At 40.6% G+C, this 26,383-nt stretch overlaps 2 protein-coding genes across 22 annotated transcripts in view; both read right to left on the bottom strand.

Annotated features, from left to right (window-relative positions):
* Positions 1-223: 223 nt before the first annotated feature.
* LOC106138031 (multiple inositol polyphosphate phosphatase 1-like) lies at positions 224-15,244 on the bottom strand. The gene is made up of 7 exons (XM_013339011.2): positions 14,832-15,244; positions 4,013-4,161; positions 2,887-3,162; positions 2,234-2,332; positions 1,161-1,351; positions 763-1,029; positions 224-383 (listed from the first exon to the last, which is right to left on the bottom strand). The coding sequence occupies exons 1-7, from the start codon at positions 15,019-15,021 to the stop codon at positions 224-226; spliced, it is 1,332 nt and encodes a 443-aa protein (XP_013194465.1). The 5' UTR covers positions 15,022-15,244.
* A 405-nt stretch (positions 15,245-15,649) lies between these two features.
* Positions 15,650-26,383, bottom strand: part of LOC106138025 (myosin heavy chain, muscle) — a 28,012-nt gene continuing 17,278 nt past the window's right edge. For 12 of the 21 annotated variants that reach the window (XM_060947345.1, XM_013338996.1, XM_060947343.1 and 9 more), the window contains 11 exons: positions 25,835-25,922; positions 25,453-25,570; positions 24,417-24,534; positions 23,532-23,668; positions 23,268-23,394; positions 22,651-22,860; positions 20,714-21,600; positions 19,705-19,783; positions 18,910-19,155; positions 16,948-18,783; positions 15,650-16,102 (listed from right to left, as the gene is read on the bottom strand). In XM_060947345.1, the coding sequence (XP_060803328.1) occupies positions 16,022-16,102; positions 16,948-18,783; positions 18,910-19,155; positions 19,705-19,783; positions 20,714-21,600; positions 22,651-22,860; positions 23,268-23,394; positions 23,532-23,668; positions 24,417-24,534; positions 25,453-25,570; positions 25,835-25,922 (3,927 nt within the window). In that variant the 3' untranslated portion in view covers positions 15,650-16,021. Of the gene's footprint in view, positions 16,103-16,947; positions 18,784-18,909; positions 19,156-19,704; positions 19,784-20,713; positions 21,601-22,650; positions 22,861-23,267; positions 23,395-23,531; positions 23,669-24,048; positions 24,167-24,416; positions 24,535-24,854; positions 24,973-25,452; positions 25,571-25,834; positions 25,923-26,383 lie in introns of all 21 variants that reach the window. The other 9 variants (XM_013338997.1, XM_013338998.1, XM_060947350.1 and 6 more) reach the window with 2 other exon arrangements.

Here is a 26,383-nt window from a genome sequence, read left to right as displayed (position 1 = left end):
CAGTATTATCAAGTATTTTTAAAATACATTAAATGCCCATAAAATTAAAATGTTTCAGTTATTTTAAAGTCCATATTAAATCAATTGTACAAAAATGAAAGCTGATGGTGTAAATTTTGTTAGTCTGTCAGTGTTTACATTTATTTAATGCATCGCAGCCGCATTTCGAGTTTGTTTGTTCGTCTAGCCCGTAAAGAATACACGTCATTGGATGTGTGTTCATTCATTTTATTGTACAAAAATTAAGGCTGCTGTTCAGGAATGGTCTGAATTTATCCTGGTATTCGGACCATGAACAGGCCAGCTCCTCGCAGACATTCACTGGTCTCTCATTTACAAAGAATTGCACCTTGTAGTGGTTGGTGTTTTCCAGGTCAATGCATCTATGGGAAATAAGACAAACGCACAAATAAGACTGATTATCCAACAAAAACAAGCAGTGACTGAAACATTTCCATGGATGTCGTAAAAGGCGACTAAGGGATTGGCTTCTAAATTTGGGATTCTTCGTTAAGCCGACGGGCTTGTCGTTAAATACGACTAAGGGATTGGTTTATTAACTTGGGATTCTTCTTTAAGGCGACGGGCTATCAACCTGTCACTTTATATGAATCTAAATTCTATCAGTAAGCCAAACAGCAACGTGTACGTGGCCTATCAGTATTTTCAAGACTGTTGGCTCTGTCTACCCCGCAAAGGATATAGACGTATGTATGTATGTATGAAGTGATAAAAAATGTATCTATCGCTTTTTAAACTTACCTGTACAAAACGGCTAATATGTTAGCAGCGAAAGGTGTATTAAAGCTACTTCTCCACTTCCTCATCGGGTCCCTTTTCGCAGCGGAAACACCTTCCTCATCACGGAACAAGCCTAATGCACTGAAGACCATATCCATCAGGCTGTCGTGTGAGATATACGCGGTGAATGAAGGTTGGGAATCAAAAACAGCGGCATTGAACTTTTGAAGCATATCCTCTAAGGCTAATTCCCCAAGTTTGATGTTAAAATGCAAGCCGTAGCCACTCCTGTAAAAAAATCATCATTTTATTGCAACTGTTCCTCCTGTGCCGTGTGGTTCCCGGCACCAATAAGAAAAAGATTAGGACCCAGGCCAATCAGAGAAAGTTGGCAAACAACTTTGTCTCTTTCTTAATACCTGAAGTAGTGGCGTATATCTTCTGTGTATTCCAGCACTTCGAGATCTTCTTTAGAGAAGAGTGCGCACCAGGGCGACCGGGCAGTCTCCGAGAAGGACCGATGGAATCTACAGAGGTCGTAAAGTCCAGATATGTTCGATGTTGACACGGGTTCTCGAAGACCTGTCCGTTTTTGGAGATTGTCTGAAAGCTGAAGATTAGAGGTTTTAGCGTACCTATATGCTTTGTTTGTCTAAGGATTTCGAGGCAATGGGTTCAAATTCATCACGTTTTACAGTTGTATTATTTGTATATTATACATATATTTTTACACTAGCTGTTGCCCGCGACTTCGTCCGCGTAAACGAGTTGACTGATTTTCACTTATATTTATATGTTATAGGTATAATGCTGTCTAACAATGATAAATGACTTTAAATTTTAAATTTTGTAATGCCTTGTGTTCATTCAAATGTCGATAACTTTTTTTTAGTGAACCGATTTTGATTAAACAAACTTTAAATGTTTTTCTGAGTTAAAACAAAGCAATTGGTGAAAGTTTTAAGTAAATCAGTTCAGTACTTTCGGAGATAATCGTGATCATACGTACAGACAGACAGACAGACAAGAAATTCAAAAACAATACTTTTGCTTTCATTCATTCATTCTAAGTGTCCCTCTATCCATTTCAGTCAAAAATACTTAATGTACAGACAAAATATTTTTACTGTTTTATTATATGTATAGATTTCCTTTTTTTTTGTTTTCATTTTACGTATGTCCGTGATGCCTACCCGGGAACCCCCGGAAGATCAGCGTTGGCTGTGAAGCATTTTGTTTACAGCCAGCATTATGCTGAGGGGGTACCCCTTCAGGAGCACCATACTACATGTTTATTTTTGTACATATTTTTGTTTCCTTTTTTGTCTATTTGTTATGGTGTTCTTTGAATAAATTCTTTTTACTTTCACTTACAGTTAAATTCTCCTCACAAGTTATGTCCAATTGAAATAACTCACTTCTTCTAAGGATGAAACTGTCATTAAAGGTGCAGTGACTTTATTAATGAGTGAGTTATGATTAACGTTCTTACCTGTTTAAAATCGCTACTATCAAAATATTTGTTCAACTCAAGTTGTCTTCTTGGGCCGTTCCATGCTTCTTTTAAATGAACCTCACAGTTCTTGTAAGGCTGAAACATTAGAAAAAAGATCCGAATCATTTCTTTTTTCAATAGAATACATTCTTTTTTGAAATTGGATACGAGGTATCACATATTGACGTCACATTACTTAAATCTAATTATATCTTACCAGCCCTTCCAAAGCGCATGTGTAGAAGAACCGGCGGAACGAACTACACTGCAGCATTATCACCGGACGTCAATTTACAATTATCTTCCTCTTGCACATTGTCTACATTAAAAAATATTTTACAATATCTTGCTTATCGTGTGGATGACAGAAAATTAGTCTTGCATAATATAAGACCATAATCACGCATAACATAAGACTAATTTTCTGCATAATTATAGTTTTAGATACGGTATTCGTTTTTGCATAATAAAAATCATTCCATCACTTGTGTGAGTCATGAAATTATTTTTAGTGAGTTGCTTACTTAAATCGTTCAAGAAATAGGCAGTTATAGACTTCTCAAAACACCAATTGTTAGAAGTGAACGAATGAATGAAAGACCAAGATAAGTAATATGAATAAAATAAGTATTAATACAATAAGAACTTACCAATAAAATTAAATCTTTGTCCTTCTCCAAGGGTTCAAGTATTTTATAACCCAATCTGGTATCCAATCCGCTAAGGAAACCCTTAGCACTCTCAATAGTTCTTTGTTCATCTGTAGATCTGATGTAATGTACTGGAAGGTTCTTCAATAGAGTATAGAAGGTGTCATTGATTCTTCCAGCCATTTCTCTCAATTCCCTGTAACCCCTGGAGGTGAGGAAGTAAGGTGTAGCATCTATTGTATCATTCCATCTCCACGCTTCCAAATCGGCTATATCCTGGAGATATAAGAATATCATTTTTAATGTAACAATTTTAAAGTTGAAAAAGAGGAGATGAGTTGGTCAAAAACTAAGTTGATGAGTATACGTCTAATAATATAAAAAAAATTGTATGAAAAAGTATTCAATATAAGTATCCAATCACCTCCAATATTCTGTTTTTTTTTTTTATTTTAAATATATTTATGTGCCGTGTGGTTCCCGGCACCAATAGAAGAAAGAATAGGACCATAGGGTGGTCCTCTTTGATTTTTTATTCAATGTCGTAAAAGGCGTCTAAGGGATAGACTTATAAACATGGGATTGTACTTTTAGGCGTTGGGCTTGTAACCTGTTACAATTTGAATTTCATTTCCATCATTTAGCCACATAAATGGCCTTTCAGTCATACCAAGACTGTTGGCTCTGTCTCCTCCGCAAGGAATATAGACGTAACAATATGTATGTATGTGATCCTCTTATTGTCAGGTTGGCTGGAAGAGATCCCAGTTAGGGATAAGCCCGCCTTTGTACTGTACTAATGTTTTATATTTGTATTGTAGTTACTCCTTTAGTGAACAATAAAGGGTAGACAGAGCCAATAGTCCCGAAAAGACCGAATGGCCACGTTCAGCTGCTCGGCTTAATGATGGAATTGAGATCCAAATAGTGACAGGTTGCTAGCCCATCGCCTAAAAAATGGATCGCAATTTTATAAGCCTATCCCTTAGTCGCCTTTTTCGACATCCATTGGAAAGAGATGGAGTGGTCCTATTCTTTCTTGTATTGGTGCCGGGAACCACACGGCACTTTACTTACTTATGTATATAAATCTTGACACTCTTTCTAACCCAAAACGGTATCTTACCTGATCACATAACTCCCCTCTCCCTTGAGAATGACTCGTCAAAATATCATCTCTTATTCTCATTGCGTCTTTAATGTGTCTGATGTTAGCCTCGCCAGGATTCCGGGAGCCGTGCCGAGAAAGCAGCCAGAGACTGATCGGTTGACACCCTAGAAATTAAAAATATACACATATCACGTTTTTATCCTTTACGGGGTAGACATAGCTAATATTCAGGTTTTCTATAACACGTCTCCAATTCACGGGGCGTAGATAATCTGTGTGATTTGTCCATATAGGTGCATATTAAAATATTGCCGTGTGGTTCCCAGTACCAATAAAAAAAAGAATTGGACCACGCCATCTCTTTCCCATGAATGTCGTAAAAGGTGACTAAGGGATAGGTTTACAAAATTGGGATTCTTTTTTAGGCGATGGGTTAGCAAACTGTCACTATTTGAATCTCAATTCTATCACGTCTTTTCCGTACTAGACATAATCACGTCTATATTCCTTGCGGGACATCTACCCCGCATGTGGGTACGTATGTATTATAATATTAAAAAAAAAATAACAATTGCAAGAGGTCATATAGATAACATGATCACAAAAGGTGACATGAGGAATATGATAACTCATTTTCATCTAACGGGATTTCCCCCAAATTTAAACTATGAATTATTATTATTTGTCATAATTAAATGTATTCGTACATTCTTACATTCATGCCGTGTGGTTCCCGGCAACAATATAAAAAAGAATTGAACCACTCCATCTCTTTCCAGTAGATGTTGTTAAAACGACTAAGGGATAGACTATATATATACCGTTGTATTTTTGTCGTAAATAAATAAATAATAATAATATATACATGGGATTCCTCTTGTAGGCGATGAGTCTACCCCGCAAGGGATATGGATTTCACTATAATGTATGTGTGTATATTGTTATGACATCCGTAGGTATTTGAAAAACTTTTAAGTATACTGTTTGAACAGAACCCTACTAATAAATGCGAAAGTTTGTGAGTATGTTAGGATGTCAGTATGGATGTTTGTTACTCTATCAAACAAAAACTACTGAACCGATTACGATGAAATTTGGTATGTAGGTAGCTGAAGACGCACAATAACACACAGGCTACTTTTTATCCCGGAGTTCCCGCGGGATTGATAGGGTTTCCATGCGGACGAAGTTGCGGGCGGCTTCTAGTGATTTATAATTATTATTTGTCCATCTTGTGGACAACGACCGCAAGGGCACTGATCCACTCGTCGCCAAGCAACGTAAATACGTATATTTTCTTAAATCAATAATTAAATTGACATACTAGTGTGAATAAATGACATGTGAGCCAATGGACTGAAATCTGAGGACGCCGAAAACCGGACCAAGTGGAGAAAGAGATGTCAGAAAGTGGACCCCGGGCCCCGAAACACTGAGCAGAGATGAGAGATGACAGAGAAAGAGAGACTACATTAATATAAATATATATGGGACAAATTACACTGATTGAGTTAGCCTCGAAGTAAGTTCGAGACTTGTGTTACGAGATACTAACTCAACGATATTATATTTTATAATAAATACTTATATAGATAAACATCCAAGACCCAGGCTAATCAGAAAAAGTTCTTTTCTCATCATGCCCTGGCCGGGATTCGAACCCGGGACCTCCGATGTCACAGAAAAGGGTACCGCTGCGCCACAGAGGCCCCATACATACATACATACATAAAATCACGCCTTTTTCCCGGAGGGGTTAGCAGAGACTACATCTTTCCACTTGCCACGATCTCTGCATACTTCCTTCGCTTCATCCACATTTATAACTCTCTTCATGCAAGCTAATCGGTTGCGGGTACTCTTGACCTGACCCTTTACCAAGAGAGAGACTAGTGTGTATAACATACCTACATACATACATAAAATCACGCCTGCCTCTTTCCACTTGCCACGATCTCTGCATACTTCCTTTTTTGTGTGTATAAATATATTTTAACTAGAGGCCACCCGCGACTTCGTCCGCATGGAAACCCTATCAATCCCGCGGGCACTCCGGGATAAAAAGTAGCCTATATTTTATTCTGGGTCTTCAGCTACCTACGTACCAAATTTTATCGTAATCGGTTCAGTAGTTCTTGCGTGAAAGAGTAACAAACATCCATACTGACATACAAACTTTCGCATTTATAATATTAGTAGGATAATGCGACTAAGGGATAGGCTTATAAATTTGGGATCTTCTTGTAGGCGATGGTCTAGCAACCTGTCAATCTCAATTCTATCATTAAGCCAAACAGCTGAACGTGGCCTATCAGTATTTTCAAGACTGTTGTTGGCTCTGTCTACCCCGCAAGAGAATATAGACGTGATTATGCATATGTATGTATATCATATGTCCACCTCATACGTCCACATTCTATTCTTAGTTTAATTGATATTGTGAAGTTGTCGAAGAAAATGCTGCAGTGCAGTTTGTTACCGCTTCTTCTGCACTGACGCCTTGGAAGCGGCAGTAAACTTAGTTTTAAGTAATTTATTTTACGTCAACCAATGTTGTTAAACCATATGTTTAGACAATTATTAAGCGGTATGAAGTATCCTATCATAATGAATAAAAAATTTGAATTTGAATATGTTATAATGCAAAAACTAGCCAGTACAAACTTAGAACAAAGTATTAGCGATTTTCATTCCGGTGACGGGGCGTGACGAAAAACGTCCGACCTGTTTGACGTGTGTGACTAAACCTTTACGTCACACCGCGATGTTTGTTCGTCATTGTTAGGTGTAAGTGTATTCCACTTGTTACGGGATTGTCCTATAGGAAGACCGCTGACCTGTCACATCATTGCACACGGCACCGATGCAATGAATTGCGCAAGTGAAGTAAAGTGCCGACGCAGCAGCACGTGCAAGCCTCGACGCCCGCCCGGAGACCGGACGCCTCGGCCACTTGGGCTTCACACTTCGACCCATGCACTTACTTGTAATTAGTCGTAATTATAACTTGTAATTTCATTCTTTTAATAAATTAGTATTTTAAATTTTGGTTTTTTTTGAGACCTCCGACTCGCTGGACCATAATTGGCGCAGTCTTGGTAGTAGGCTCGAGCTAGGCGTGCGCGATCGCGATCAAGATTTCCGCTGGAATTCAGCCCGAGTCCCGCGTGACTAGCTGGTTCTCGAACCTTCGTCGAGCTGACCTACTCATCTCTACTCGTCGAGCTGAGGGCGGAGGAGATATCCGATCTTCGATATCACTCAAGAAGGACCAGGTATCGAGACATGATACTGTAAGTACGCTACAATTTATTCGTGGTGTTGCTTTCCCTATTTCCTAATTTCCTAGTGTAGTAAACTTCCAAAATTTTTCACCCTCGTAAATTACCTCATAGCTCTGCATCCAGGCAGGCTAGAGACACTTTTATTGATAGTAATAGAGATTTAGATTCATTAGATTTAGATAGTAATAGCGTAGAAATGGCTCAGCAGCAAATACCATTAGGACAGCCGTCCACTGGGCATGTTGAACCTGACACTATAATTAAGGCCCTTCGATTGGCGCCTGACTTTGATGGCAATCCTCATACACTGCCTCGCTTTATACAATTATGCGATCAGATTGTAGGAGCCTATTGGACGGAGGATAACCACCTCACCAATCTGTTCTTGATTAACGGCATACTAAACAAGATAAAGGGCAATGCCGCATTGACTATAAATGCGAATGGTATTCCATCCGATTGGTTAGGTATCAGAAACCATCTTATTAATAATTTCAGTGACCAAAGAGATGAGACCACTTTGTATAACGATCTAGCTATGCAAGTTCAAGGTAATAGCTCTCCTCAAGAGTTCTACGATAGGTGTCAGACATTGTTTAGCACTATAATGACGTTTGTAACCTTACACGAAAGCATCCCCACGACCGTAACTGCTAAGAGAGACCTGTATAAAAAATTGACAATGCAGGCTTTTGTTCGCGGACTCAAAGAACCTTTGGGATCTCGTATAAGGTGCATGCGTCCAGAGAGCATGGAGAAAGCATTGGAGTTTGTTCAGGAGGAGTTAAATACTATGTATTTACAGCAACGTAATGAAGGACTCCCTAAAAACTTACAAGGGTCATCCGCCTCTAAACCTGTACAGACACCAACGCCATCGCCACAAACTCAACTACCTCAAATACCTAAACCTTTCACCTTTGGTCCTATGACACAATTTCCACCTCGTCAGAATTTTAATAATTATCAACCTAAACCTAATGCACAATTCCAACTCAATCAAACTACACCTCGCATGCCTACACGCACCCAACAGATGTTCGCAGCACCACCTCGAAATTATAATGCCAATAGTAATATGTTCAGATTACCAAATCGAAATTTTAATAATAATGCCGGTCCTCGCCCTATGAGCGGCGTTAATCATTTTACACCAAGAGTTTTACCACCTAGTGGCCATGACTGGACCAAACATGGCAATCCGCCTCCCACAAATTATTTCAAATCTCGAGATGTGAATCTGAACGAGTGTTATGCTTATGATTCTGATTATAATTACTACCCCGTGTATTACGAACCAGACTATAGTGACTATAATAACTATAACTACGTTGAACCTATTGACTACGACAGGACTAACTATAATGTTTTTGACGAAAACCTGTATACTGGACAAGGACCGAGTATATCGGAAGTGACTTATAATGGACAGACAGATAACCTTCCCCAGCCATCGTCTAGCCAAGCTGAGGATTTTCAGATAGCCAGCCTTACAAAAAAGTTAAAATAGAAGTTAATCTGCAAACACAACGACAGTTACCCTATGTGCAGATAACTGATCCCCCTCTTAAACTTCTATTGGACACTGGCGCAAACCAATCTTTCCTTAGTCCCATTGCAGCAAAGAAATACTACCCTCATGTGCAATTGAATTATGACCCCTTTCAAATAACTAATATACACGGTACTTCTAAAAGTGATCATTCTATAACTTTACCGTGTTTCCAAGAATTCAATTGTGATAATGACATTACATTATTCCTTTATGACTTTCACGAGTTCTTTGATGGATTAATAGGGTTAGATTTGCTCACCCAATGGGAAGCCAAACTTGATCTTAAAGACTTAATAATAGTAACTAGCAACGCGTCCAACCCTATCAAAATGTATAACTCGCGCAACGTTAACCTCTACGAGGATATCATACCAGCTAAATCTTCTAAGTTACTTAGACTTCCTATCAATGTAGGGGACGGTGATGCTTATATACCGGAACAAGTATTGTGTAACTGCCTAATTCATGAATGTATAACCTCAGTTAAGAACAATCGCGGTGTGATAGAAATTGAAAACCCATCCGATCACGATGTTATATTATCTTTGGATAGACCCGCGAATGCCGAACTGTTCAATGTCGATAGTGCTAGCATAGATCAGCAGCCCATGTCTAAGCGAACCCAAGAGGTTCTGTCGCGTCTACGTACAGACCACCTCAACGCAGAAGAGAAAGCCAACCTACTACAGCTTTGCTCACAATACTCAGATATATTTTATATTGATGGTGAAGCCTTGACATTCACCAATCAAGTTAAACATTCTATTAAAACCACGGATGAGGTACCGATCTACACTAAAAGCCACAGGTATCCCTTTATACACAGACAAGAAGTCCGTGATCAAATTCAAAAAATGTTAGATCAGGGAATAATAAGGCCCTCGGAGTCTGCATGGAGCTCCCCCATCTGGGTAGTTCCCAAGAAATTAGATGCATCCGGCAAACAAAAATGGCGTTTAGTTGTCGATTTTCGTAAACTAAACGAAAAGACTATTGACGACAAGTACCCTATACCGAACATCAATGACGTACTTGACAAGCTAGGAAAGTGTCAATACTTCACTACACTTGATTTGGCGTCCGGATTTTATCAATGCGAAATGAATCCACAAGATATACCTAAAACAGCCTTCAATGTAGAGCACGGGCACTTTGAATTCCTTCGGATGCCGATGGGATTAAAAAATGCGCCATCAACCTTTCAAAGAGTGATGGACAATGTCCTTAGAGGCCTTCAAAATGAAATATGCCTGGTATACTTGGACGACATAATAGTCTTTAGTACTTCTCTCCAAGAGCACATCCTTAACCTTGAAAAGGTTTTTCAGAGACTCAGGGAATCTAACTTCAAAGTACAAATGGACAAGTCAGAGTTCCTCAAGCTTGAGACTGCCTATTTAGGTCACGTCATAACTCGTGACGGTATCAAGCCAAATCCCGATAAAATATCCGCAATAGTTAAATATCCAATCCCCAAAACCAGTAAGGAAATCAAACAATTTTTAGGCCTCCTCGGTTACTACCGAAAATTCATACCAGATTTTGCCCGTATAACCAAGCCAATGACCCACTGTCTTAAGAAAGGTCAGAGAATATCAATTGATAATCCGGCTTACGTTAAGTGTTTTGAGACATGTAAAAGCTTACTGACAAATGACCCCATACTTAAATACCCTGACTTTGAAAAAGAATTCATACTGACTACAGACGCAAGTAACTTCGCAATCGGAGCCATATTATCTCAAGGGCCCATAGGTTCCGACAAACCTATATCCTACGCGTCTCGTACTCTTAATACCAGTGAGACCAACTATAGCACAATAGAGAAAGAGCTATTAGCCATAGTTTGGGCCACCAAGTATTTCAGGCCATACTTGTTTGGTAGAAAATTTAAGGTGTTAACAGATCATAAACCACTCCAGTGGCTAATGAGTCTGCGTGAACCCAATTCTCGGCTTACAAGATGGAAACTGAAATTAAGCGAGTACGATTTCAGTGTCATATACAAAAAAGGCAAAAGCAATACGAACGCCGACGCACTGTCTAGGGTAGAAATTCACAATGAAGAATTAGACCAATTGTTAGACGACCTACAGTCCATAATAGGTAATCCATCAGAAAAACCACAGACATTACAGGGTTCCACAACAGCCACGGTACATACCAGTGAGGAGAACCCGATATTAGAAGTCCCCATTACCGATGAACCCCTTAATAAATTTCACCGACAGCTCGTCATAACTATCGTAGGTGACGTAAAAAAGCGACCTGTCGTAACTAAACCATTTGATACACATACCCGAGTTTCAGTACAGATTTCGGAATCAAATTTAGAACAAGAAGTTATTAATACAGTCAAAGAATATGTAAATCCTAAAGTTAAGACTGGTATGTTGTTAAACCCCCCACTTGCGATGTATTCAATCATACCTATCATTCAAAATAATTTCAAAAATTCAGCTATGAACCTTGTACTTTGTAAAAGTGAAATAGAGAATGTCAAACAGTACTTGAGGCAACAAGAAATAATCAGCAACTATCACAATGGCAAAACTAACCATCGTGGTATAAATGAATGTTTCTTGTCCCTTTCTCATCGCTACTTTTGGCCCAAGATGAAAGAACACATCGCAAAATTTATAGGAGAATGTACCATATGCGGGCAGGCTAAATATGACAGAAACCCCGTTAAGCCACAATTTAATCTTGTCCCACCTGTGTCTAAGCCCTTCGAAGTAGTCCATATGGATCTTTTCACTGCCCAAAACGAGAAATATCTAACTTTCATTGACGTTTTCTCGAAATATGCACAGGCATACATCCTTAGGGATGGTACAGCACTCAGCATCCTACAAGGGCTCCTAACATTCTGTACCCATCATGGACTTCCCTTAACAATAGTCACCGACCAGGGACCAGAGTTTAATAACCAAATGTTTTCAGAGTTCGTAAGATTACATAAAATAACACACCACAAGACCTTGGCCCATACACCTAGTGATAATGGCAACATAGAACGATTCCATTCTACCCTTCTTGAACATCTCCGTATTCTTAGTATCCAACAAAAAACAGAGCCCATTGTTAATCTAATGCCTTATGCTCTCATAGCTTACAATAGTTCCGTACATAGTTTTACTAAGTGTAGACCATATGATCTAATAAATGGCCACTTTAACCCCCGAGATCCCATAGACATAGATGTTACTGGACACTTAATGCAACAGTACCTACAAACACACAAAGACCGAATGAAGACAGTGTACGAACTAATACATGACTCTACCACCGTTGAACGTGAGGCTATTATAGAGAACCGAAATAAAAATCGCGAGCCGGAAATAGAATACCAACCCCAACAACAAGTTTTTATAACCAACCCTTCAGCCAGTAGGCAAAAGATAGCCCCAAGATATACCCAAGATACTGTATTGGCGGATTTGCCGATCCATATCTATACTTCTAAAAAGCGCGGCCCAATTGCAAAAGTTAGACTGAAAAGAATCCCCAAGTCAGCAAAATTGTTGCAGGTTACTCCTAACTCTGACCGTGACACGAGCGCAAGAAGTTCAAGTTGACAGCCTGGAAGACGGACCTGGACTTTTGCCCTTCAAATTGGGACCTACTAGACTAGTAACACATGACCACTCCTTCCTACAATACATTGAGCTTAGTAGCATTGAGAAACATATTGAACTTGTTAAACACCAAATCGTAGAACTAAAAGTTAGATTACCTAATGATACTTATCAAATATTTGAACACCAGGTAGATTACTTAAGTAACAAATTAAATAAAACAACATACGAACTGGACAGTCTAGAACCCCATCGTTTACGAAGAGGTCTCGTAGATGGTCTAGGGTCTATGATAAAAAGTATAACAGGAAATTTAGATTATACAGACGCTATAAACTATAATAAGGCCATTGAATCTCTTGAAACCAATCAAAAGAAATTAGCTAGTAACTATAATACCCACGTTAGCTTAAATAAGGAGTGGATGGCTCATCATGCGAGTGTATTAGTTAGTCTAGTAGAAAATCAAAAGAAACTTAACCATACATTGAATATTCTTCTAGACGACGAGATCCATAAGAATAGCAATCTGATAAAATACGCTAAGTTAGCTCAGTTCTTATCGATCGTCACCAATAATATAGATGAACTCTCAAACGAATTACGCAGAATAGAAGATATATTGGCGTTCACTCGTACATCAAGTGTCCATCACTCGATGTTAAGAGTCGACATTTTAAGTAAGATTATTAGAAAACTTAAGGAATTATATAATAACGAACAATTATTAGATATAGATTTAAGAGACTATTATAATATCATACAGGCAGGTTCATATTATATGAATAGACAAATAGTTATAGTTTTCAAGTTTCCAATACTTTCAACAGAAACCTATGATCTTTATAAATTACCTATAGTACCCAACCAATATAACCAAATCCTAATACCCCCTCATCCTTTACTAGCAACCAACGGTAAAGAGTACATGTACATAGAGGCAGAATGCCCGAAGATACAATCTCGATACCTATGTCAACCAACAACTTACCAGCAAATTAGATCGGATTCTGACTGTATCCAGACACTCATCTTCAGACAGGCCATCGACGACTCCTGCCAGCAGATCACCGTCAATCTTACAAGAGAGACGCTAGAAAAGTTGGATGACAGACATTACATCCTAACTCTTCCACGGCCAACCAAAGTACGATTTACATGTGAGCGAGATGAATACCGAATTCTGCATCGTAGCCATCTCATTACTATTCCACGTCGGTGTTCAGTTCAAACAGATGACTTCACCATCTACAACTCTCAAGATCGCGTCGAAGGACAACCCGTCAAGATATTCAACATCCCCGATAACCCGGACCTACACATCTCATCGCAGCCAGCGATAACTCTTAATTCTATCGACCTGAAGATGCTTCGGAACATTCAAGATAGAGTTTTATCCCAGAAACCCATGGAAATGGACGAAGTGAATACAGCATCCCTATACCACACTACAGTACCATTATATGTATTGCTGAGCATCACTGCAGTCGCAGCTACGGTTATATTAAGCCGCAAATATATGAACCGAAGACAGAATCCTGGAACCACAGACGATATCCCGAAGACTGAAGAAACTTCCAGATCCACAACTATATACAGCATCCCAAGCCCTGCAAACAGAATATCGAACGCAACATTTTCGTTAAAGAACCTAAAATAGTTGCGTTTCTAAGGGTGGAGGTGTTACGGGATTGTCCTATAGGAAGACCGCTGACCTGTCACATCATTGCACACGGCACCGATGCAATGAATTGCGCAAGTGAAGTAAAGTGCCGACGCAGCAGCACGTGCAAGCCTCGACGCCCGCCCGGAGACCGGACGCCTCGGCCACTTGGGCTTCACACTTCGACCCATGCACTTACTTGTAATTAGTCGTAATTATAACTTGTAATTTCATTCTTTTAATAAATTAGTATTTTAAATTTTGGTTTTTTTTGAGACCTCCGACTCGCTGGACCATAATTCACTTGCTACGATACATGCATACTAGTTTCGCTTTATTTACATTCATAACTGTCAGGTGTTACATACACACATAAAATCACGTCTATATCCCTCGCGGGGTAGACAGAGCCAACACTCTTGAAGAGACTGATAGGCCACTTACAGCTGTTTCGCTAAATGATAGAATTGCGAGTCGAATAGTGACAGGTTGCTAGCCTACGCCTAAAAGATGAATGCCAAGTTCATGAGCCTGTCCCTTAGTTGCCTTTTACGACACCCATTTGAAAGAAATGGAGTGATCGTATTCTTTTTTCATTGGTGCCGGTAAATACACGGCTATCTCAGGATTTTGTTGCAAAAATAAATATGGTACGAGTAAGATATTTTGAAAATACATACCAGTTTTGTATCTAAATGTATCTATCTTTTAATGAAACTTTGTATAGGTACTTTGTATAATAACAGTCACTTACCATGTAATTCAGTCACATTTCTTATGTCGCCTCTCACGTCATCATACAAAGTTTTGCCGCCAAAATATTTATAAGGTGTAGAGTTCCAGTAACACTGCCCGCATAAAACGGTGGTCACTGAAATTGTCACTAGAAATAACCTTGTAAACATTGTCACTATGTCAGTAAACTTTTGTATGGAAAATAACATATCACGCGATGTTACTTAACTTTTTTGTTTTATGATCAAAAAAACTAGTTATTGATGTACACGCGATGTGCACATTATAAGAATCGAGGTTAGCAGATATTCTTGTTAGGATTTTGTACAAAATAAGTAGGAAGGCTATTTATTTAATTTTTTATTTGTCAAGTTATTATTTTTTAGGTACGTTATTGAACATTCCTTAGTAAAAACTCACTAAACACCAATTCGATCAAGACTATTTTTTATTTTTTTATTTACGAAATTAAAGTTAAAATCTGTCTTTTATTATTACATTTAATTATAAAACAGTTTAAACACTTGACTTTGAATGAAATTAATTAGAATATTATTTAAGTTTATTTAAGGTTGACACGACAGACAAAGCCGACAGTCCGACACTGAATAATTTAGAATAACTTAGCATTAACTTGACCGCTCTGTAAAGCCGTGACCACAACAAAGTGTGAATTCCCACGATTGTTTTTATTGGTGCCGTGTGATTCCCGGCGCCAATTCTAAATTATTAATTCTATGAATGTAAGCGAGTCATGAAAATCTCACATATAGGGAACAACTTTTCATGGAATTTGAGTGGGAGAGGGTAAAATTTGGTTTAAAAAAAACACAAGTATAGTATTTTATGACAACGATATCGCTTTATTAGATGGCAAAAGAGGTGATAGAGGAATGCGCGGGCGCCGTCACCGGTGCGGGGGTGGGGGGCGTGTCTCTGACGAACTAGCGGCGTCGGCGCTTGCGCATGCCTCTACGCCTCGCATGGTTTAAACCACGGTAATAAATAATAAATATAAATAAATATCAACAAGTTACAAAATAGCTTTTCGTAAAAAGATTAGATCACTAGAGTGTATATTTTTTTGTGGTTTTAAAAAAAAGTTACAGTTTCTCGTTTCACGCTTTCGTAACATTCAACTGCTTATAAAAAAAATTAAGTTACATTTCAACGAAAAATCTGTACAGTCCGTTTTTGTTTGTGGAACGTTTAGAAATCTTCGGGCGCCAAGTCGAACCGAGGTGGGAAGGTGCCGAGGGCGTCTGCGAGCGTGGGGCGCGAGCGCTGGGGCTGGGGGCAGATAGTAATTATTACAATCACGAAAACACTGTTCTAAGGGGTTATTCACAAACCTTGATAAGACATGCCTCATCTAATATCTCTCTTTTTGGGTTATCTCAGAGGGAGATGAAAAACAAGAGGAATGCCTTGTCAACGTTTCTGTTAAGACTGGCAGGTCACGAAATTGTACTTTTTCAGTGTTGCCAATTCTGGTTTAAAATAATTTTCAGGGTTTTCGGTAGTGGCATAATGGTGACAATTATAATTTATTATTAGGATTTTGTGAAATGATAAAAAAACTAAGGTTAGTTTCACCTTCAAATATTATGTATATTATTTATATTTACAAGAGAAACGTCGGCCGAAGTTGCAACATTCTGGTTTTAAAAACTGGGACAAGTAAATCACTATTTGGCAACACTATAGGTTTGGAGTAAATACTGTCTCTATAAACCTTTTTTAATATCTAAGGCATTTGCTAGACTGGGACAAAAAGTTCTCTCATTTATTTCTTGTCATGCAACAGCCATGCCTTGAAGTCAATGCATTATATTTAGGGTCATATGGGTATATTTATAAGGAACTAAATCGATCTACATAAATAGGATCAGCACAGTCCCAGGTGCTCTAGGGGAAGCAACCAGGCGTTGCTGACTTACATATACTCCAGTGCTGACTTAGGGACGCCCTTTAACGGACGCCTGAACGAAAGAAATGTACAGTTTAGTTTGACGAAGAAAAAAATTATAAGCATACTATTATTCATGCTGTTTCCTTTGCTAGGTGGGCATAGACATCTGGCAGAGCCTAGAATGTATCATCATTTATAGTTTTGAACAAGGGTTGAAACTCACCGCCGGACTGACTCCTCTCGCCGCGGATCCTGCGCGTCCCTTGCCACGGAATTTGCTGATGGCCTGCTCGGCCAGGTCTGCCCTCTCTTCTGCCTCCTCCAACTCCTGCTGTGCCTTGCGGAACTTAGCCAAGTTGAGGGCGGCGATTTCTTCTGCCTCTTCGATCTGCCTCTTGTAGGTCTTGATCTTCTGTTGCAGTTTGTCGACCAGGTCCTGCATGCGCTCGTGGTTCTTGCGGTCCTCCTCGGCCTGGAAGGTGAGCTCCTTGATGCGTCTCTCGGCCTTGCGCAGGTTCTTCTGTGCGTCGGCGTGCCTCCTCTGTTCACCGTCAAGCTCGTTCTCGAGTTCTCTGACTCTCTGTTCGAGTTTCTGGATAGCCTTCTTTCCTCCCTTAAGAGCGTTGGCCTCAGCCTCGTCTAACCTGACCTGCAGTTCCTTGATCTGTTGTTCAAGGGCCTTGCGTAGTTTCTCTTGTGTCTGGGCGTGTTCCTGTTCGGCGCGAAGCTCATCGGCGAGACGAGCGGCGTCAACCATGGCCTTCTTCGCCTTCTCCTCAGAGTTCTTAGCCTCGTTGAGGAGCTCGTCCAGGTCGGAGTGCAGGGTCTGCAGTTCGGATTCGAGTTTCCTCTTGGCAGCAGACAGGGAAGCGTTCTGGGCGGAAAGTTCGTTGAGCTGTTCGTGAGCATCGCCAAGTTCCTGTTCGGCTTGACGGCGGGCACGGTCGGCCTGTTCCAGAAGAGTACGAGACTCCTCGAGCTCGTTCTGGAGGGCATTGGCACGACGCTCGGAGATTCCAAGCTGTTCGCGGGCATCGTCGCGGGCGCGTTGTTCCTCTTCCAGGGCGGTCTGGAGGTCCTTGATCTGAGCCTGGTAGCGCTTGATGTTCTTCTGGGCCTCAGCATTAGCCTTGTTAGCGTGGTCGAGAGCAATTTCCAACTCATTGATGTCGGCTTCGAGCTTCTTCTTCATGCGCAGGGCCTCAGCCTTGCCCTTAGCCTCGGCTTCGAGGGAAGCTTGCATGGAGTCGAGAGCGCGCTGGTGGTTCTTGCGTGTGTTCTCGAATTCCTCCTCCTTCTCCTGGATGCGCCTGTCGATTTCCTGTCTGACCTGAGACAGCTCGAGCTGAGCGCGCAGGACCTTGTTTTCCTCTTGTTCGAGGGCGGCTTCGGCTTCCTCGAGGGCAGCCTGGAGCTCGTCCTTCTCGGCTTCGAGGCGCTTCCTGGCCTTTTCGATTTCGTGGATGTTGCGGCCACCTTCGCCGATTTGGTCGAGCAAGTCCTTGACTTCGTCGGCGAGGTTCTTGTTTTCGCGGCGGACAGCCTCGAGCTGTTCCTGACCTTCTTCGTAGGCGCCCTTGAGGCGGAACAATTCGGTGGAGTAGTTGCGGCATTCCTTCTGGCTAGCGTCGAGCTCGGCGGCGAGGTCGTCAACCTTGAGCTTCCATTCGCCAATGATCTTGTCGAACGCCTTCTGCTTCTTCTCAGCAGCGTTGGCGATGGCAGTGGCGCGGTCAACCTCGAGTTGCAGGTCTTCGACTTCGGTGGCGAGACGCTGCTTGGTCTTCTCGAGGGCGACAACCTTCTGGTTGAGGGACTCGATGGTCTCCTCGGCCTCGGCGAGGCGGGCCTGGAGCTTGCGCTTGGCCTCCTCGAGTTCCTCGGAGCGGGCAACACCCTCGGACTCGTACTTGGAGCGCCACAGTTGAGCTTCGGCGTTGGCCTTGGACAGCTGGCGTTGGAGATCAGCCTTGCCTTCGGCTTCCTCTTCGACCTGTTCGCGGATGTTGTCCAGGTCGTGCTCCAGATTGCGGAACTTGCCAAGAAGGGTGGCGCGTTCCTGTAAACAGAAAGGAAATCATGTACTCATTGCACTGAAACTAAATTTAATATCGGTTAATTCTGTGCCCCATCTACAAAGCAATAATTTTAGAGGTTCTAAATTATCATTGTGTGACCAACTCACCCTGGCCTCCTCGTCGGCGAGCCTCTTGGTGTCCTCCAGCTGTGTGGTGAGCGACACCTTGATCTTGGACAGCTGAGACACCTGAGACTCTGCCTCCTCCAGTTGGCGGAGAAGGTCGGAGTTCTCAATGGACAGCTTCTTCTTGGCGGCATCCAGGTCATTGAGGGTGCGGTTGGCTTCGTCAGCCTTGCTCTGGACCTCGTTGAGTTGGTGCTGCAGCTGCTTGACGATCTTCTCTTGGGCAGCCTAAATATCAATATGGGATGAATAAGAGAGCTTGGAATATATGATAGAAATTATTTGAAGTAGTAGTAGAAACAGTTTGGATTACAGTGGATTGCTGTTCTGCTTGATGATCTAGATTTATTTATAGAAATGTAAATAATTTTTTTTCGATTTCTGATGCTTGTGTAGTATGTATCTAGACGATATTTTAGTGAAATGAAAAATAAAATGTTAACAAGATAATGTTTTGAATCAGAGTGTTAATGATCAATTAGATTCAAAATCACACGACAATCAATATGAACAAGTTGTCCATTTGTTTAAAGTATTGTTAAGAGTTATCTATCTATAACATGCAATCGTAGAATTAAAATGTTAATGGAACACGACATAAGTTTACACACAGCGTTTAGCTTCTATGCTAATCTCCAATTGTAAAATGAAATTGTTATTTATTAGAAAGAATTTAGTGATCAGTGTTGATGTTGTGTGTTTCTCTTTTATTCTAATCTGCGGAAGCGAAGCGATATCCTGCAATGGCTGATGGCAACACATTTTTTCCATTTGTACCTTTTCGTTGGACAAGTGGTCGACCCCAGCGCGGAGGTCATTGACTTCGCTAAAGTATTGAGAGCGCTCTTTCTCAGCCCTGAATGGGATAGACCACAAAAACAAATTTAGTAAACCTTCGAGATTAAATTTTTGGGTCAAATGGGTCGGGGTGTACAGTACAGTGTTGTTTGGTCCAGGTTTCAAGGGTCCATGCAAGGTGGTCACCCCAGGCGGTAGACCTGCCTCTAAAGAGGACATGTTACCTTTTCCCTCGCGACTTGGTCAACGGCTGCGCGGGTGTTGTTAAGTTCGTTGTAGCAAGACGCACGGTCATGCTCAGCCCTGGATTTGCATCAGTGATAAATATTTGGCTCAAATTGAATTCAACTTCTTCACAATAATGATAAGTTTTTGCTTTTGAAGGCCACTCACAAATGCCTAATAGTCGTCTACGCATTTTTTGTCCGAACAGAGTAAAGATACCGTGTGGTTCCCGATAATAAAAGAAAAAAATGAAAGGACCACTCCATATTTTTCCTACGAATGTGGTAAAAGGCTACTAAGGGTTAGGCTTAAAAACTTGAGATTCTACTTAAAGGCGCTGGGCTATCAACCTGTCACTATTTGAATCTTAATTTCATTATTAAGCCACACGCCTAAATGTACCCTTTTAGTATTTTAAGACTATTGGCTCTGTATACCCTGCAAGGGATACAGACGTGATTGTATGTATCTATGAAAGTAAAGGTCACAAACACACAATGTCAGAATGTAGTCCTTGGATTGACACCGCAAAAAATATTACATTATTCGTCATCAATAATCATGGCATTTGAAAATCACGAGTCTGTAATTCTTGAATTCTTAAAAACAGACTGTAAGAACATATAAGTTAGGGAATTTATGCCGGCACAGTTAGGCGTTGAATATGCCTCTGATCACTTGACGATGACCCGAATGACGATTCAGAATATTGAAATTTTTCATAGATTTAATTATAATACCCAAAATAAAAAAATATACTCACTTAGCCTTGAGCTTGTTGAGCTGGTCGAGCTGCTCGCCCATCTCGGCAACAGCATCGTTGTGCTTCTTGCGAAGGTTGGCGAGGGTGGACTCGTGCTGGATGTTGGCTTCCTCCAGGTCACGACGGAGCTTGCTGAGCTCGGCCTCACGCTTCTTGTTGAGCTCGATCTGAGCTGAGGTGGCGCCACCGGCTTCCTCCAGGCGCTCACCCAGCTCTTCGAGCTCGCGGGCGAGGTCAGCACGCTGCTTCTCGGCCTTAGCGCGAGCCTGGCGTTCGGACTCGACCTCTTCCTCGAGCTCTTCGATGCGGGCTTGCAGTTCCTTGATCTGCTTCTGCAGCTTGCTGACAAGGGACTGCTCGTCCTCCAGCTTGGCGGTGAGGGACGAGATCTCCTTGTCCTTGCGCTGGATGGTCTGCTCGAGCTCCTTCTTGTTGCGCTCGAGGTCGGCGACGGCCTCTTGGGTGAGCTTGAGGTCGCCTTCAACCTTCCTCCTCTGCTTCTCAACATCACCGCGGAGTTTCTTCTCGCGCTCGAGCGAGTCTTCCAACTCGTCGAGGGTCTGCTCCAACTTCTGCTTAACCTTGTTGAGGTGGTTGACCTTGTCCTCGGCGGCCTGGAGCTCTTCAGAGGTCTTCTGGTTGGATTCACCCTGCATTTTCTTCTCCTTGTTGAGTTTGTTGATGAGTTCATCTTGGTGGGCGATCTCATCGTTCAAGTTGCGGATCTGGTGGTCCTTGGTGGCCTTGTCCTGTTCGGACTTCTGGACGCTCAGTTCGAGGTCCTCGATGTCCTTCTTCAGGCCGGAGACTTCCTGCTCCAACTTCTTCTTGGCTTGGAAGAGCTGGTTGCGGGCGTCCTCCTCCTGGGTCAGGCGGTCTTGGGTGTCCTACGAAAACAATTATAATGAGTATATCTGGTCTAAATTCTAAATTACATACATATCATTAAGTCTATATCTCGTGCTAGGTAGACATAGCTAACAATCTTGAAAAGACTGAAAGGCCACATTCAGCTGTATAAATTCTAAATTGTTTTCGTAAAAGTATGCATCTTGTCAATCCGCACGTAATATTGGCAATTAATGGCCCGCAATAAAGCCGCGCAGGCTGCAGACGGTGTATTTTTAACTCCTCAAACTATTCCAAATACATAAACAAACCTGTGTTTATTTAAAGAAACACATCGACCGAACCCCGCGGTGAAATAATTTGCAACACTGTATCTACTATTTATTTAAGTGAAACTAGGTAATTTGTTATTTTTAACCTCAAAACAAATTTCACTACATTCGATTAAATTAATGGGCTCCCATTAGCTACTTGACAAATAACAGGCGATCAATTAGCGGACCAAATTATGCTGTTCAAAATGGAGACTTCAGAATATATAAGAAACATGTTGTTTCTGCCTACTCCTCCGGGAAAGAGGCGTGATTTTATGTATGTCATATCAAATACATAGAAAAAGAAAATTATATAGGTATCACTCATGAACATGACAATTTACTCTGTCTTCGTTAATATCTTTCTACATTTTTTTTTCTCAATTCTATCATTAAGCCAAATAGCTGAACGTGGCCATTCAGTCTTTTCAAGACTCTGTCTACCCCGCAAGGGATATATTATTATCATCATAAATATGTAAGCAAATTTGAATTGTTGATCATAAATTAGACTAACTGAAAGTAAATTCAGAATAAATAAAATGCATCAATATAACAAACTTCTTAAAATTTTCAAATGTCGAAAAATGGAAACCATTTATCTAATAAACAAAATCATAGTATGCTTTCTAGAAATTTTCCTTTTACACTTTAATTTTTATGCAATTTTATAAAATCACTCAACACATTCTTTTTTTTTACTACAAAATTAATCAGTAAATTCGAAATTTCACCAAAGCTCTAAACAGAATAATAATTGTAATTAGTACATACCCTAAGTTGCGACTCGAGGTCAGATTTCTGCGCCTGGAGCTTAGCGGCGCGGTCCTGAAACTCGGAAAGAGAGCCCTTCTCTCCCTCCAAGTTGGACAGCAGCTGGGTCTTCTCCTCAAGCAGCTTGGCGTTGAGAGCCTCCAGCTCCTTTCGGAGTTTCTCCTCCTTCTCGAAGGCCTCCTGCGCCTTTGCTGCCTTCTTTTCCAATTCCTGCAATACGTCCGCACTATTAGTCATGACCCCACCCCATTCCGACACATGAACTGTTGCCGCCATCGTTTATTTCTTTAACACCATCAATCAAATTAAATCAGGAATGATCGGTTCGTTCGTGAGAGCAGGAAGGGTTCGCGCGCCGCCGACCGCTCCGCTACTGAGGCGCCTGGAGTTTTCCAGCGCGCGGGATGTTAGCGCCCCCGCGTTAATATTGTGTAAGGAAAAAGCGGTGCGGCTGGAGGGGGGCAGGAATCCAGAAATGGACGCGGCAGGTGCGGTGTCACGTAACCGCCAGGTGGGCGCGGTCGGTTCTATTTGCGTATACTTGAATCATGCCTCTGTTTATTGGGTCAGAGTACTTAATCATTTTAATCAGGTAAGTGCCGATGAAAGACGCTCACCTCGATCTGGTCCTCGATACGGGTGACGTTGAGGAGGGGCTTGACCTTCTGCCAGAGTTTCCACCAGGGCCAGGTGCGGAGCTGCAGGTATTTGCGCAAGTTGCGTTGGACAACTTGGAGAGCCAGCCTGGATAAATGATGTTTGTATTGTAGAATAATTCGATCAATAATAATTTTGTGTATCATTAAAATCACGTAATATACTTAACACGGACTCATAACCAATCCCAAGTTTAGATTGATTAATGCTTTGACATTTCCTACCTCTGTTCCTGCAGCTTCTTGTACTCCTTGCGGGACAAGTAACCACGGATGTAGGCCTGGAGCCAGGAGACGATCTTGGACAACCTGTCGTCACGCATCTCTTCCATCTGACCCAGGACACCGGCACGGAAGAACACCTATTCGCACATATAAAGTGTCAGCACGCTATCGTAGGAAGAAATTTCGAATTCATTTTTTACTTTTTCTAATAATTCTATTTTGATACTAGACACAAAAACTAGAAGTTAGATTTAGTGCTATCGAAATGGACTCGATATATATATGTTATTTAATATAAACGGTACACATATAAAATCTCTGATATAAATATTGAATTAACACACATGTTTTCAGTGTAATAGATAACAATACAAAAATAAACAATGTTAGTGATAATGACATTCATTTAAGAAAAGATTAAAAAGAAGTTTGCAGAAAGTTTTAAAGCGGAAACATTACGAGCATGCTATAAAAGGAATTAGTAGGTATGTGTTGTGTGTATGCATGCTGTCGCTACCTTGGTCTTTCCGAGTCTGAAAGACTCTGAATCCAAACCGGTGTGTTCGAGAATTTTCTCGGTAGCTTTCTGTGGCGTTATCGGTTCTTTGAGCAGGTTCGGGCACAGAATTTTGTATCTGCGTTTGGAAGCACACGAAATATGATAACGATAGTAATGTGTTTTGTATGTAGGACAGTGGAAGAAAAACAAACGAGAGCCATAGTATCTTGGGCCCTTAAGGGTAAGCTGCTGAAAGGTTTGCTGATCAAGTTATTCCACCAGTCTTTAAAGGTGATATAATAATTTGACAAAGCATATGAAGCGTCGCCACCCGCTTGCCAGGTCGCGATCAAACCGCTAACTACAGAATCGGATTCGAGACATGCCTTGGTGTGACCCAGACGGTAAGACTCGACATCCAAACCCGTCGCGTCCAGGATGACTTGAGCGATTTTCTTAGGGTCAGTTTCCTTGTCCACAGCTTGAGGGGCCAGGATCTTGTAGCTACATTATCAAAATATATGGGCACACAGTGAGGGTATGGTCAAATAAAATTATTTTATGGAAGGGTATGAAAAATTTCTAACACATGACAACTGATCCTGCCAAGTTTTCCATGGGGTAGAAATTTTTAAAGGGCTTGAACACGCATTTCATAACTATCCATGGGAGCTATAGGTCCACCAGATGCATGGGAGCATATCAATTATTGACAAGTGCTTTTCATGGATGAAAACAACTCTATTCTTTAGAGATTCGGGAATAGTTGGTATTCTAACTCATGCGGAAACCATTGGTGGGGATATCCATTTCTTTTTCCTTGCCTTAGTGTGACCAATGCGATAACTTTCAGGGTCGAGTTCAACTGACTCCAAACACTTTCTAGCCGCCTCTTTGGGATCTTTTTCGGATGTCATGATGGCGGGAGCAAGAATCATGTAACTGTTTATTGAAATAAATAAGAACCGCTGATTAATCATTCCAGATTTATATTCCGTGGTGAAGTCGATCTCATATTATAAATTTAAATAAAGACGATCTTAAAAATAAAACTGCATCACTCACAGTGCTGAGTAGGAATGGAAGCAGCCTCATCAAAATTATTTTAGAAAGTGTTACTCATAGTAATGGATGACTAGAAGGCTACATGACGTCAAAAGGAGTCAGCTGCAGCTGACCTAAAATTAAACCGCTCCAGAATCCAGAAGTAAAGAATTTTGTTTAGACTTAGCAACAAAAATAAAGTAGTTTCAAAACATATTTAATCACGATTATGAAATATAAAAGCGATAAAAATTTTCTATTTCAATAACCTTCAGCTCGTATAAATAATTTGTCAAATTTATGTTAACAAATTATTTTTGATTCGTTCTAAAAAAATAAACTTTGAATGATTTTAATGTAAATCTTTTTGAATCTTACCGGAGCTTGAAGTCAGGGTAGACCATTCTGTTGGGGAAACCTTTACGGCAAATACGGATACCCTCAAGCACACCGTTACAGGTCAGCTGGTGCATCACAAGGTGAGAGTCGATGAGACCTGAGAGAAAGCACATCTTGGTATAACTAGATATAAAACATTGGGCCCAGAAGTCTAAAATATAACACAGTTTATAGAGCTAATGACTAAGTATTATCCTCAGAGAGGTGATAACGCAACTGGGACTTGCACCAGGAGAATGATCATATCATTAAAAAAAAATGGAAATATATAGATATATAATTTTTTTAAGAATTGTCAATTCTTTAGAAGAGTAAAAAATAGATGGAATAGAATATGTTCATTACATTATTTATAACTTACCAGCCTGTTTCAACTCATTGGGGATGATACAACGTACGAAGTGAGGCTGAGTAGACCTCAATGTTGTCATCAAGTTGTTAAGTTGTTCCTGTGGATATAGATGAAACATTAAAATCAAGAATCATTTCCTCGAGAATTTTACTAATACAAAGCGTTACATCCAAAACAATAAGGAATTTCACAAAAGTTGATTTATTTAGTCAGCAGGTTATTTCTATGTCTCAACTTAGAAATAATCTGGATAATAGTCACACTTATGAAGTTAATACAAATGAAATAATTGAAGATGATAAAATACCAATTAAAGTTGCAATTTTTTTTTAATTAAGTAAACCAAAAAAACACGTTAGATATCTAATCACACGAACAAACATAAGCATTGTATTACCAGCGGCAAAAGTAGCGAACCTTTAATTTTGCATCTATTGAATTAGGACATCCCAATGTCGAAATTTTGCGATGAGAATTTTGGCATAATAGTTTAGAGTTTGTTAAAAAAATTCAATATCTGCAGAAGGAGATAATTGTTGTTTAACAGAGATTAATCTG

This window comes from Amyelois transitella, chromosome 13 (genome assembly GCF_032362555.1).
Source record: "Amyelois transitella isolate CPQ chromosome 13, ilAmyTran1.1, whole genome shotgun sequence".
NCBI lineage: Eukaryota > Metazoa > Arthropoda > Insecta > Lepidoptera > Pyralidae > Amyelois > Amyelois transitella.
This window is presented reverse-complemented; position numbering and strand designations above follow the sequence as displayed.

Excerpts from the sequence above, each read along its gene's own strand:
- LOC106138031 (XM_013339011.2), bottom strand. The coding sequence starts at position 15,021 with ATGTTATTTTCCATACAAAAGTTTACTGACATAGTGACAATGTTTACA. Across the intron at positions 2,333-2,886 it reads ACAAAGATTTAATTTTATTG|CCTTACAAGAACTGTGAGGT; the intron begins GTAAGTTCTTAT and ends CTAATGTTTCAG. Across the intron at positions 384-762 it reads ATATTAGCCGTTTTGTACAG|ATGCATTGACCTGGAAAACA; the intron begins GTAAGTTTAAAA and ends TATTTCCCATAG.